Source organism: Falco naumanni, chromosome Z (genome assembly GCF_017639655.2).
Source record: "Falco naumanni isolate bFalNau1 chromosome Z, bFalNau1.pat, whole genome shotgun sequence".
Taxonomy (NCBI): domain Eukaryota; kingdom Metazoa; phylum Chordata; class Aves; order Falconiformes; family Falconidae; genus Falco; species Falco naumanni.
The window spans coordinates 21,511,382-21,526,405 of NC_054080.1; the positions used below are offsets into that span (position 1 = coordinate 21,511,382).

The 15,024-nt window shown below is 39.8% G+C and overlaps 1 protein-coding gene across 1 annotated transcript in view; it reads left to right on the forward strand.

Annotated features, from left to right (window-relative positions):
* The window catches only part of SNX24 (sorting nexin 24), a 92,288-nt gene that overhangs the window by 35,904 nt on the left and 41,360 nt on the right, over positions 1 to 15,024 (forward strand). The window contains exon 2 of the mRNA XM_040579578.1: positions 9,096 to 9,179. Within this exon, the coding sequence (XP_040435512.1) occupies positions 9,096 to 9,179 (84 nt within the window). The remainder of the gene's footprint in view (positions 1 to 9,095; positions 9,180 to 15,024) is intronic.

Consider the following 15,024-nt stretch of genomic DNA (forward strand, 5'->3'; position numbering starts at 1 on the left):
GCATTTTCTTCAGTAGTTGTGCTGAGTTTGTCACTTCTATTCTCTCCACCCTCCTTGCATGTGAAGAACCATCTGGTTTTCTGCAGTTGGTTGTACTGATAACCACATCCTGGTAACCTGTTTCAGGTCTTGTCTCAGTCACAGCAGGCTTAGTCCAGTAAGAAGTGAAACTGCCTTACAGGTATTTGAGCTTATTTCTTTTTCCTAGTTTGAATTATCATTCAAAAGAGATTAACCTGGCAAGGGAAACCTTTGGTGAGCAGGATGGCATTCTCAGATAAATTGATATGATGACTATTCTGTTCAGAAATGAGTGCTGATGTTTGAAATAGTGCTGGCAGTTGCATGTAAGAATAACACAGGTGGCAGGCAATAGCAGAGGTAATTAGGTTTCCATTTTGGAAGGCAGACCAATACTAATTTAGTGGAGGTTTGGATGCATTAACTCTTCAAATGGAAATGCCTGAAAATGACACATGTATCCTCACTGCTCATCTTCATTATTAACAGAGTAATGTTTGAATCCTCCATTTTGGGGCTGAAGACAGGGTGATCCCATTATTTAAAAGTAATATATGAAGGATCTTTGCTAAGCTGCACGGACATTTAGAAAAGCAAACTCCTTTGACTATTGCTCTTGAAAAATGGTTCAGATGATTGTTGACTACTTATGTTGACAGGTAAAGGGGAGCAGAGACGTCTCAGATGGATTACTGCAGGGACTCTAATAAGAAAAGATGCAATGTGGATATACAGTATTTCTTTCCCCTGTTACTTACCATGAAGAATTTGGAGCTGATTTTTCGTAGCTTGTGTATACTGTAACTTGACTAAATACTGTTGTGTTTCATGTTCATATGTGTTTCATTAATCACTAGCAGAGGAAAAGGCTAAATGCACATACCATGGTAGACATACCATGGAATATGAGACAGTGCAAAGACAGCTCCTTTGAAGAGTAATGCTCATCACCCTGCTGTGTATATACTTTTTAAAAAGTGTTCTCTGACATCAGTTGACTTTTTTGTTTGTAAACAAAACATCTATGCTTTGGAGGTCTGGTCTTAGGTGACCCAGGTGTTTTCCAGACAGCAAATACAAGTGCGAAGTAGCACAGACTTAAAGCTTCTAGAAAAAAGAACCAACAACTTAGTCTTGTGTTTAGCCTCTTGCAAAAAAAAGAGTTTCTTGCGGTTAGTTGGCTGCAATATGGGGGCACTTTTCTTGTGGTTAGGAGTTACATCCTGTCTTGGGAAGTGAGAGGACTATATAGACTCTCCAGATAAAATAGCAAAGGATTTTGTGACAAAATAGAAGAGACCTTATATTTCATCAAACTTAGAATCCATCTGTTTCATGTAAATATACTTTTGCTGTCAGTTAGTTTTTGCAATATTCAAGTATTTTATCCCAATTTTATACGATTTCTATTGGAAAGTTCATCTTTTCCTTAAAAAGGCTCATGGTTGTTCTATTAGTAGAACACTTCTGATAAGAGACCTTGAGTTGATCCAGATGGACAAACACAGCACAGCATTTTTTTCTCTCTGTAACTGTAGGCGTTAGCATGTGTTAGGAACTTTTTCCTTTTTCAGTAAAAGATCAGCACGTTTTTCATCAAGTTTGATTCTAAGAAAGTTAGCCAAATAGATGACCACAGTGACAACGAGATTTTAAAAGGGTGTCATCTGAGTAACAGTTGTGCTCTGCAGGGCTAATAAAGAAAAATATCAAAAGCAAGTCAGATCTTGTAGCTTCTTGGTTTGATTACAAATTGGATTTCCACAGTCAGTGTTTTGCTGGCAAGGGAGAGGCTTTTTAGCTTGGAAGGCCGAGTAAGTTATTTTTCAGGAAATGACAGAGAAGTTCCTATGGGATTTTATGAACCATGTGTTTGGAAAAGATTGGTTTAGAGAGAGTTGAAAAAATCAGAAAACTACTTACTCTTATATGTCAGCTACTCTTTCATTCAACAGTGACAGCTCTGTAGAAGTCTCCCTCGAGCTTCCCATGTTGTAGGAATTGCAAAACTGATGGGGATGCAGTATCAATTGTTTTACTACCTCTTCCTCTAAACCCTAAGCAATACGACATACCCTTCTCAAAGGCCATCTTCAGGAAGAATACCCCTGAGTCCTATGCACACCTTTTTTATGTAATTCCTCCCAATACTGTGCCATTTTTTGAGTGGAGGAGGCCCATACTGCAAAAGAACATCAGAGAGGGAACATCCTTAATTATTTTGTAGTGTTTGTGGGAAAGGCAAACTGTGTGCTGAAAGGTTCTTGGAGAGGCAGAAGTCTGGTTTAGGTAGGTACTAATAACAGTAACACTGGTAATTGTTAGTGAAGAGACAGTTTTTTCGGTAAATGAATGGCTGAAAGTTACATAAAATTAGTGAGGAGACATTTGAAGTAAACCATGTTTACAAGAACATATGCTTGTGATTGTTCTTAGGTACAGGTCTCTGGTTTTAGTAATGAAAGGTCCAAGTTAGACTGCGGTAACGTGGGATTTGGCAGGAGGGGTCAGTGAAACAATGTATTTGTCCTGTCAGTGGGTTTATGTCACAGCAGAAAGTCTTTTGTGCTATATAAACAGTAAGGCTGCTTCTCCAGGCCAGGAGGGGTCCAGTAATTAATTCACACAGGCTGGAGCTGTTGGGAAATTTCTTTGGAAATTCTGCAGTGAACGTTTCACTTCTCTGACATGATCTTTCTCCTCCACAGACTCAGGATAAAGCAGCGTTATAACTGCATAATGGCAAGCCTTGAATTCCATAGTTAATAAAACCGTGTACTTTTTATCTTGTGCTGTAACTTAATATTGTACATTGTAATCGGGACTAAGTGAAACAGTCTGATTTTATATAAGAGACATGGCAGTGCTTGGGGTGGGGGACAGGGGTGGTTTATGGGGCCAGTGCAACTTTTGAGCTGACTTTAAGATAAGCACAGCTTGTAACGGATACCGTAATGGATCTGAATCTCTTCGGGGCCCTCCAGGAAGAGTGAAACACTTGTGTTGAGTGGAGCTGTACTGCTGGAGGTTGGTACCACAGGCACAACAAGCAGCTGCCGGGGTCAGCAGGGAGGTGGAGGTAGCTGTGGGCCCTTTGCCTGCCTGTGGACAGTGCTCCAAATGTCCGTGCAAGCTGAGCTGCCCACCTGCATCTCCTGCTTTCTCCCTGCTTTCATGGCCATCAGGAAAAAATGTTCAGCACATGTGATGACTGCTACTGGGAAGGATGGATGGTGCTCAGCTCTCCCCTTGTTCATCTTCCCCTCCAGCACTGATTACTCTCAGTTTCTAATACCTAATCTTGTGCCTCTTTTCCTTTACTGTCTCCTACAGCCACTTTCATCCCTTCTTAGGTCCCCAGCAAAACCAAACAGAGCAAACTGGGATCTTCAGGGCTGCTCTGCTTCTTTCTTTACTGTGCCCTAACTTGTTTCCCAATTCTGCAAAGGAAGGGGGCATGTTCCTAATGAGAAGACCATGCAGGAACTTGTGTAGGGGCTGCTTGTGTAGTGTGGGAAGAGCAATTGCTACGGAGAAGAGGCAAAGAGGTGACTATAAGCATCTTAAGGCAGATGATCTGAAGTCTCAGCAAGTGGACGTGGTGGGAATAACCCAGAGTAAAGTGGGTGCAAGATAGGGGAAATCTAGAACTGGGAGGAATGTGTTTGGAAAGGAGAGAAAAAGGGAGATTTCCCTCACCTCATGCCTCTGTGACTGATGTCAGCCTGTCTCCGCACCCTTGAGCTGCCCGGTGCCCACTGAACTCTGCTGCCCCACCTTCCAAAGGATGAAGTCAGAATAAGTTAATTTGTTTTCATTTGGGGGATAACGAGATTCAGTTTTATCAAGGCTGCTCTGAAGTTTGAGTTGGCTCTGAATGCTGTCCTTGTCTCCGCCTCTGCTGTGAAGGGCATTCAGAAGTATGGAGAAGTGCCATAAGGCACTTACACCCCTGCGATGCCAAACTGTTGCTGCAGCTACATGCAGCTGTGGTTACCACCACCACCCAGGTGCTCTTACTGATTGTGTGGAATATTTTTTCCCCTAGGTCGGTTGGATAGGAATAGGTTTAAAGTAATCTTGTGCTGTCTACTAAATGCCATGGTCTTGTTCTAGTCGTAGCACAACTGAGAGAGAAAATCTGCCATTGTCTAAACAATAATGAAACACTAAAGTCATAGAAATTCCATTAGTGTTTCATGGACCATAGCTGTCATTTCATTAACTCTGGAATTCCTTCCATATGGATATAACAAAGGTTTAGTGTTGAATTCCTTGACACTTTGAAAGCATTAGCTGTTACTCGGACAAAAGTCTGTCAAGCATACTGAAGCATCTGAAGGGATGTATTTATTTCTGTAAGTAATATATTAAATAGAATTAGTGTTTGTAAGCTTGGTCTTGAGAGAGAAGAGCACAATACTAGGATTTTGTGGGGTTTTCTTTGCTGGTGAATGTTAAGACACATATATCTGTTTCCTGTAAACTTTTTTTCTGCTTCTGGTTTTTGTATCTCCTCATTCTAAGCAAGTCTGCCCCAAATCACTTTCTCAGCTACGATTTTTCTGAAGTTTTGATACTTTGCAATTCATTTTTCAATCTACAAATATGGACAATGTGATAGTATTAATTTCCGATAATTATAAACTGTGTAGTTAATGTAATTTCCATGAGTGAATATAAAAGTGCCATCTGTGTATTTCTCATGTAATAGAAAACTGAGCTGAGAAGTTGAATATTCTGGTTAGTTTTCCTCCGTGTTCCTGGTCATATTTGTCATTCTTGTATTTGTTTTTTGGTAAATGGATCATTCCTGGGTTTTTGAGACGAAGTTAACCGGAGCTGCATGTTTTAGCATTAAATTATCAAATAAAAGATGTCCTTTTGTCCAGTAAAGCATTTGACTTGGGTAAGAACTGAAGGGGGATGGTTTTATTTACCACACAGCTCTTGATGTACACTTATAACACCAGTGGGCTTACAGGAAGGCATGGGTGGTTCTTGTATGTCTTACTGGCTCCTGTTTTCTTCCATTTATGCTGTCTTGGAAATTCATAGTCATACAGTACCAATTGTTTGCCCATATATAATCCAATTTAGTTACTGCATAGTACTGCCTAATTTCTGCATCAAGAGTAATAAAAATATTCTTTTTGAAAATTGTGAAAAAAAGGATCATTCAGTTAGAGGTTTGCTAACAATCAGAAATGGATAAATTCAGGAAAATGGCAAAATGAGGCAGAGTTGCTAACAATAGAAAAGGAAGAAAATGGTTTCCAAGATCTGAATATAATCCATGTCATTGGAACAAAGTAGAGGCAAAGACAAGAAGCAAAAAATGGGGGTTTTGCGGGGGTGGGGCGGGGGGAACCCAAACTATATGTAAATCTGTGTTGTAGTCAGACCTGAAAGTTTTTACTATCTTGCTAACAAAAACCTGAGGAATTCTTCTTGAAGAGTTTCCTTCACAGGTTTGATGGTTATGAATTGCAGTGGAATATCTGCACTTCTGCTATGCAAAAGATCAACACTATTCATACTGATAGCTGGTCCAAAGGTGTCTGGTACATACATCATGTATGTGGGTTATATTCTATTGGAAGAATGCTTTTAATGGATAATGATCTCCTGGCTTTGTGCAAACGTTGTTGATAGCTCTTGTGGTAGTAACCAGGAAAGGTGAGACATTTCTAGTTTCAGAGTACTCCATAAAGAGTTTTCTGATTGGTGTCTTCATATCTGTGGTCCCTTGTATCCTAGTCAGATCTATTTCTGGTATTTCAATGACTATGGGAAAAGCATTTTACTTGTCTAATTCAGTGATTAATTGTTGAATTTTTCACTTAACTAAGTGTCAATTATAAAAAGTTGTATGTCTTTTCAGAGTTATCTGTTCATAGAACATGAACATTTTTACAAGAAAAGTAATTTCCTTGCACTGTTGCCTTTTTTCCCCCATAGTTCTTCCGTCTTTATTTTGGCACTTTAGTCTATGTTCACCAGTTTCCTTACATTGTTTTTGTGTCAGGGCCTGCAACTGCTCAGTTAAATTTGTGTGAGATTTGTCTATAGCTATTTTGAATCCATGAAGTGATCTTTTCTCTCCCGTAAGCTGATGTTTCTTTGTCTTTCGCTTAAAGCCATGCCATTATATGAAATAGTGGCATAGAAACTAACTTCTGTGCATTTAGTTTGCTCTTGTGAATTGTGATCTGAAAAGAGTGAGGAGGCAAATCTGGAATTTATGCTGTCTAAATAAAGTCATTTATTAATATGAAGTTCATAAGCACAATATGTGTTATTTCACTTACTTGCCTTTCTGCTTTGTAAGTTAATTTGTAAATCAAATAAATATTTAGATTTGCATTAAACAGAAGCATTTAAAGATTGTCCACTTATTTATCACAAATTGCTTTATATTTCTGAAGTACAGATGCCATAGTGATTAGAAATGCCATTTGCAAGGTTTTGTTTTCCAACAGTAATTTTCAGCTTCATGCATAGCAGATCTGTTGTCCAGCTTTGTAAATTTTAGATGGATGCTAAAGCTGGACCAAGGGCTCTGGATGGTAGGAGGCAAAGTTAAAGCCTCTATACTGGTACAGTCAGTTGAAGGTGTAAAGGTAGAAGATTTGTGGGTTTGGAAATTATATCACTGTGTACGGGAAGCTGTGGTTTTCTCTTCTCATGTCTTCTGTGAAAGTGACCAGCAAATGTATTTTTTAGTGTCATGATAGCAAAAATTATGAAACAGTAATTAAAACTTTACTAAGATTAAAAAGGAGGATGAGTAAATGCTGTGTACTTTTTGGTGTTCTGAAGCCATTTCTGTAATTCCTTAACCACTGATGAAACACAGAACAAAATAGATACGTGCTTTGAACAGAAGATCCACAGTGGGATTTGTATTTCCTTTTCCCCCTGTATTCCAACTATTTATGAAATAATGGGTTTATAGACTTCAGAGGGAAAGACGTTACTCTGAAGTTGTGCATATATGACTAAAACTGAAATGAGACTACACAAGCCAAGCTGTGATTCAAAGGGAGTTACCTGTCAAGGGAGTGCTTACAACTCAGTCAGGAGCCCCTCAGACTTCTCCAAATTGCTTGGCAAACCCTATAGCCAACAGAAGTGCTAAACCAACAGTAGCATGGTGGCTCTTAGCTGACTGAGATGTAAGTGGATGCTGTGAGTTGCTCATAATTCCTGGAGATTTAATATCAAGTTAATTCAAAACTCTTGCAACTCGCAAGAGTCATGAGAAGTGACTCACGGCCACTTCTGACTGAACTAGTTTTGTATTGTTACCCATTTTTCCCACCAAGTTATCCTTGAAACTTCTTCAATACAGCAGTTTTCCTGTGCAATCCAAAGCAGGTTTTTTTGTCCTTGTAGAACTATTTCTTTCATACAGTGTGTAGAATATATGATGGAAATAATGTTTTTCTCTCATATAATTAGGACATTAAGTCTCAACTAAAGAAAAAAGCCTGCATTGATTTTTCTTTGCATGTGATTCTCTTTACAACTCTCAACTTATAACATATTCCTAAGGGTGCCTTGGAGTATTTTCACATGTAGAAGAAAATTGTTCAATAGCCAATAGCTGTTCTCCCAAAATAGTCTAAACTTGGGGGCTGGGGGGCGGGGGAAGGGGGTGCGCGCAGATGGACGTGACAGTGCACCCAAACAAGGTCTTCTGCTTACAGCAGTTAGGACACAGAAACAGTCCTTTTCAAAGAGACAGAATGTAGCACAAGTTATTTCAATAATCTGAACTAATTTTGGTAATGTAAACATTGGTATGAAATGGTTGCAGTCCCATCCGTACTGCATTCAAACAAAGGTAGACACATTTCAGTCTGGATTAAATAAAATGCTGTCTGTTTCTAATGTGATTTGGCTAGCGAGTGAAAACCATAGCATTTTGACCTCTTTGAAAGGCAAGTTGTAGTGGACAATAGAAAGTGTTTATCCAGCATGGTTTCTGTGTGTTTGCTGTGATCAATGCTAGCTGGGCATGTTGTGACAGACACCCCTTTTTTCTGCATTCAGGCATAATCACTGCAAATTTATTTCAAATAACTTTTTATTTGGCTGAAGTCTTGGGTCTTGATGTAATAGTCTGTCCTGAACATCATCTTGCATTGTCCTGGAAATAATTATTTCCAGCATTTTCCAAGTAAAACAGAAAACAAAGAACTCCTAGATAGACCAGGCACCTTTTCTGTATTGCTTTTCTGCCGATTTTGACTTCGTTTAATAGACCGTGTTTTCTTGACTGCTTAAAAATATTTCTCATCACTTGCCCTTAGAACTGACCCAGTGACCTGAGAATCAAGAAGATGTCATGTTAGTGACTACTAATTAGTGGATCCAGAGAGCTTCTTCTCCTGGCCTTTCAACCTTCCAGAGGCAGCAACAAAAGCTGTCACATGTATCATACAAAGAAAACAAGCATTTGCCATGTTTGGCTGTGGTGGGTGGTTTGGGTTTTTTTCCTAGGGTGTAGATAGTAGCACAAGCTCAACTGAGACTACAGATGAATTTGTAGGTTAGGAGGAAATTAACCTATGATATAGTGTTTGCATGTATTTCTTCTTTTCCATGCATAACGTACTGCATCTGTTATCAAGTTCTTACTGAACATGTGTGTGTTAGTATGCTGTACTGTAAGAGGGAAAAAGAATGAATCTTTCTTCCTTTTCTCTCTCTTTTTTTTTTTCTTACCATCCTTTTTTAAAATACTTTTCACTACTTCAAAATGTATTAAACATTTCTGAAACAGAATATTTTAATGCTTCCTTTTTAATGCACAGTGTACAGTCCAAGCTTACCCAGTGTCTTTGTATGTTTGTTGGACAAACTTGTTAATGGAATATTCAGCTGTGCTTCCTCTTAATCATTGTTGTACTTCAGTGCCTCATGAGTCGTCGTGGTTTGTTTTGGGACTGCCTGCTGGAATGACTGTGGTAAAATGTGCAGTCACAGCCATGTCACAGAACTGTTTTTTCAAGTAACATTAATGTCTTCTTTATTATTTATATGTTTTTATTATTTATAATTTTCAGGTCTTTAAAATAGAGGTGTTGATGAGTGGAAGGAAACATTTTGTGGAGAAGAGGTATAGTGAATTCCATGCACTTCATAAAAAGGTAGTGATCTCTTTCTTTATAAGGTGTAACTTTGTTTTACCTTAGTTGTGATGTTTTCCTCTCACTTGAACTTGTTACTATATGTGGTTCATCTTAAATACATCTTGTGATTCATGTCTCTGGAAATGAGTTCCCAACTAACTCAATTTCTTCTCTGTTTTGTGGAAGGAGATTATGACTGCTCACATGTTACTAACTCTCCTTTTCTTTCTGATTATTGTTTACCTGCTATATTGCTAAAATGCTGTCTGTAGTATGTTTTTTCTTCTTGTAAAATCACAAAATAAGACAGATCCCTATAGCAAATAAATATGATTTTTGGTTTTATCCAGTTAGGCACATAATTGTTATTTCTATAATTTGTGTTGCTAGCCTGCTACATGTAAAAGCTAAAGGAAACAACTTGTATACACCAGGGAACTAGACATGAAAAAGAATTAAGTAGACCATCTCACTCTGCTGCTCTTCATACAGCGAATGTGAAATAAAATATCTGCTAAGCTTGTCTACTGAATCATCTTACTAATATATTGAAGGAAACTCCGTACTTTCAAGATGGGTTGTACACTAATTGTTTGTGATCACAGTTAAAGTATGATTTTTCCTCTCCAAGCTGAACTGGATGCTGCTATACGGTTGTGCAGTTGAAAGGCACATTTTACATTTTTTCTGCCTTATGGAAGCCAAGTATTGTGAAGGAGATCTCTGGAAAAGTATTGCAGCCCATTGCCAGTGGTAGAGCTGAAAGGAAGAGCTTCAGTCCTTCACTCCTAGGACACGGGCCAACTGAACATTTGTTCGTTTGTGTCTCTCAGTGGCAGTGAGGTGTGTGCACACTCCACTGGTGTTGCTTCATGGGTGCTGCTTGCCTTAAGTGTGGAAAAGCTTTTTCTCCAAACGACAGAGATGAGCACAGGCATTTACAGCTCTTGTCACTGCAGTGTCAGAGGAACTTATCCCCACCAGCATGTTTGCTGGTGGTCTTGAATCAGCTCAGGAATCATCTTATTCAGGGAAGAAGCATTATCCTGGTGGCAGAGAGGACGATTTTACCAGCCTTACATGGTGTATGAATATAAACAAACCTGGATCAATGAAAGGCAGCTATTGACCCATCTGTGTGTTTGCCCTCAAAAGTACAAAGGAAAAGAACATATTTTGCTTTACTGCACCATAGTTAAGATGTGTTAGTATTTCTTGCCTTTTTGCTTCTTGCCTCAGTTGTGGTATCAGCTACTGCTTTTTAATACTCATTTCCTTGTGTATTGTTTTAATTCAGATATGTCTCAGATATTTTCCCCCTTGTGTCCACATTCAATATGATACCACATGAGCAACAGTGTCTGAATCAGTAGTACAGCTCACTCATCCACCACCAAACTTTGGAACACGTATGTGCTTTATTTTATGTAAGAGAATAATCCTGTAATTGAAAGTAAACCAGGTGAGTAGAGATTAAACAACTAAATAAGTTAGGAAACATTAAGAGAGGAAAAATCAAGCTTTATATGTTTAAAACTCACCCTACCCAAGTAGAGCATCTCCTGTAGTTGAAATAGAATGGAATATTTTCATTTGCAAGGGATCTACAATGGGTCCTCTAGTCCAACTGCCTGACCAATTTAGAGCTGATCAAAAGTTAAGGCATGTTGTTAAGGGCATCATCCAAATGCCTCTTAAATGCTAGCAGCCCTGGAGCATTGACTGCCTCTCTAGGAAGCCTGTTCTAGTGTTTGACCACCCTCTTGGTAAAGAAATGCTTCCTAATGTCCACTCTAAACTTCCCCTGGTGCAGCTTTGAGCCGTTCCTGCGCATCCTATCACTGGATACCAGGGAGAAGAGATCAGCACCTCCTTGCCCCTCTGCAGGGAGCTGTAGAGGGCAATGACATTGTCCTTCAGCCTCCTTTTCTCCAAACTAAACAAGCCCAGAGTCCTTAGCTGCTCCTCATAGGACATGTCTTCCAGCCCTTCCGTGAGCTCTGTTGTCCTCCTCTGGACATACTGGAGTACCATCCCATTCTTCTTAAATTGTGGTGCCCAGAACTGCACACAACACTCAAGGTAAGGCTGCACCAGCACTGAATACAGTGGGTGTTGTGGTTTAACCCCAGCCAGCAACTAAGCTCCACACAGCCACTTGGTCACTACCTCCCTGTAGGATGGGGGAGAGAACTGGAAGGGTAAAAGCAAGAAGACTCATGGGTTGAGATAAAGACAGTTTAACGAGTAAAAAATGCACGTGCAAGCAAAGCAAAAAAGCAGATTCAAAAAAACTCCTTCGCTTCCCTTGGACAGGCAGGTGTTCAGCCATCTCCAGGAAAGCAGAGTTCCATCATGCTTAATGGTTACTTGGGAAGACAAATGAGGTAACACCAAACATCTCCCCTTTCCTTCTTGTTCCCTCAACTGCCCCAGCTGTGTCCTCTCCCAATTTCTTGTGCCCCTGCAGCCCACTTTGGTGGGGTGGTGTGAGAAGCAGAAAAGGCCTTAGCTCTGTGCAAGCACTGCTCAGCAGTAACTAAAACATTCCTGAATTACCAACATTGTTTCCAGCACAAATCCAAAACGTAGCCCCATACTAGCTACTTTGAAGACGATTAACTCTATCCCAGCCAAAACCAGCACAGCGGTGTAATTGCCTCTTTTGACTGGCTGGCTATGCTGTGTTTGATGTACCCCGGGGTGCGGGTTGCCCTCCTGGCTGCCGGGGCTCACTGCTGACTCACGTAGGGCCTGCTGCCCACCAGCACCCCCAGATCTGTTTCTGCAGCACTGCTCTCCAGCCACTCCTCTCCCAGTTTATACTTGTGCCCAGCATTACTCTGTCCTAGGTGCAGAATCTGGCATTTGGACTTGTTAAATTTCATCCCATTAATCATTGCCCAATACTCCAATCTATCTAGATCGCTCTGCAAGGCCTCTTGTCCCTCAAGAGAGTCAGCAGCATTGGCCAGCTTCATATTATCAGTAGACTTGCTAATGGTGCATTCAACTCCTAGTTCTAGATCATTAATAAAAAAATTGAACAGAACTGTCTCTAGAACTGAGCCCTGAGGAGCACCACTGTTGACCAGTCACCAGCCAGATGTAGCCCCATTCACTACAACCCTTTGAGCTCTGCCCTTCAGCCAGTTCTTCACCCAGTGCACTGTGAACCTGCCCGTCCCGTGTTTGGACAGCTTGTCTAGAAGGATACTGTGAGGGACAGTATCAAAAGCCTTACTAAGATCCAGAAAAAATACATCTACCACCTTCCCTTCATCCACTAGGCAGATGACCCTGTCGTAGAAGGGTATCAAATTACTTAACTAGGACTTTCCCTTTGTTCCATGTTCCCTGTGTCTGATGATTGCATTATTCTTTAAATGCCTTTCAATAGTACCCAGTATAATCTTGTCCGTAGTTCCTGGAGTCTTCTGTCATGCTCTTCTTGTACATTTGAGTAACACTGGCTAGCTTCCAGTCAGCGGGGACCTCCCCAGACTCCCAAGGCCTTTGATAGATGGTCAAGAGGGATCCTGCCATGACATCTGCTAGCTCCTTCAGTGCTACTGGAGTGAATCGCATCAGGCCCCATGGATTTCCTGATACGGCTAGTCCCTTACAATTTTAGTGTCCACAAATGGAAAGTCACTGTTCCCATGCTCGTGGTCCTCCAACTTGGGTGACCAGGCAGCCCAAGGTCTTTCAGTATTATTAAAGGCTGAGCAAAAAAGGCATTGAATGCCTCCACTTTCTTCTTCCTTTTGTGGTTGTCTTCACTGTAATTTGTGGGTTGCACAATTACTCCACACAGAAGTCATGAATGACTGCAGTCTCACTCTCAGATTGTCTCCTTGTGTGCTGCTTCCTCTACAGTAATTTGCTTTGCAGAGATTTCTCCTTAGAACACCAGAAAAACTGATGGTCCTTTTCTCTCTCTCCAGACATAGCAGGTATTCTAAACAGATACTTTGCACCACTCTTCAGTTTGTTTCATCTTACCTTCCATCTGCTTGCTGTCTGCTTTTGTTACTCTGCAAACCTGACAGTGACTGCTTCTTACTTGTTAGCTATACAGATGTAGAGCACCCAGCATATTTTGGCAACAATATCTTTTTTTAAATCTTACTTTTTGGAATTGTAGTAAAATTTCAGTAAACATCGTTGAACATCTCATGCTCTAAACCTTTCTTAGTGCTTTCAGTGTTAGAGAAATCCTGGAGGAGTCATTCTCTGGTAATGAAGTGTGCTGTTTCAGCCTTTCTTCTCCTCTGTTTTGTGTTAGAGCACAAAATCTCAGTGCTCTTTAAAAAGTAAGGTGTATATTTGAACATTTTTTACTGGAGAAGAGTATTTTGAACTTGCATCTCAGTTGTTCTTTGTGAGCAATTTGTTCACAACCCATGACACTATTTATACTCAGGTCCAGATAACGGTTTGCTTTCAGCATGCCAATAGGGTATCTAATTTTTTGTTCCTTTCTTCCCCTTTAATTTAAAATGTAAGTTTCACTCTAAATTGCTGTGACTACATAGCAATTGGAAAGGTACCTTTAGACTTACTGCATATTCAAGGTGCCCTTAGTGCTGGAAAAGTCTGTAGTGAGCAGGAGAAAGAAAGCTTCTACAGAGAGCAACCGTGGTAGTAAATGGGAATAGAGGCTGAAGGGAGGGGAGGGGTTGCCCTTCTCTGGATGAGGGCATGCTCCACTGCCGTTGTATGCAGGAAGGAGGACTCCCCTGCTCATAGAAAACATTATTCATTCATCAGAATGCCAATTAATGTTTTGATTAATTTTGATATTTTGTTTTGTTTTGTTTTTTAAACAAAGCCATTTCCAAGAACAGGGCTGGATTTGTCTCCTTCATGGGTTCAATCTTTCCTACATTCCAGCTGTGTAAAAAAGTAGAGCCCCACTTCCTCTGCAATCTGGCTGTAGTGGAAAAGGTTTAATATCTTTTCAAGACTGCCATGCTACACCAGGGATACAAATTATTCCCTTGACAGAAACCATCCACTGCTGTTGGCTTTTTTGAAATAGTTTACATAGGCCATCATACTTTGCCCTGGTTATGAATGACAAACCAGTTCTTTCAGGCTCCGCACCGTCCACATTACAGTATTGTGTTCGAGTCTGAACAAAAGTTTTATTACTCTCATATGGACAGTTTGTTAGAAAGAATTACATTCTATGTGTATAATGTAGTTAAATATACAACCATTTATTGGTACACACTCCCTGTTTGTTTTATACTTTTTTCCTTTACATTTTTAAATATTGGTAGTTCTTTTTAAGCACTGGAATGCTAGACTATGACAGCATTACAACTACTGCTGTGAAATCTGAAAAAATCTTAAGTTCTATACATCTTGTTTTCTAAGTTATTTATAATTTTAGAATAATTAGTGTACACTCTAAATCATATTGAATTCACATTTGGACAGATAATGCTTGATAATTTGAGCCAACTTGTAGTCTTGCAGGAAACAAAGACTATAGTAATTCTAATCAGCATAAGGTCAGAGTTATGGACAGGAAGGTATTACGGACAGTAATTGTCCTCAGACAAATATTTCTTTTATAGGGACAGATCTGAAGCAGTATAGCTAATCATATTCTTTGACATTGTAATATTTTTTTTTTTTGCAATATATAAGTGGATTGTTATAAGCATAAGAAAATGGGCTTATCATTTGTTCTTTGCACATCTGTATAGCATGTGCTTTATACCTACACAAAGTACCTGTGCTTGCATGTTTAAGCAATATTTTTTGGGATGCTTTATGTAACAGGGCCACAGAGCACAGGATTGTTAATCATCATCTGAGGTAACAGCCACAGAGTGTTTATCTTGTAAGG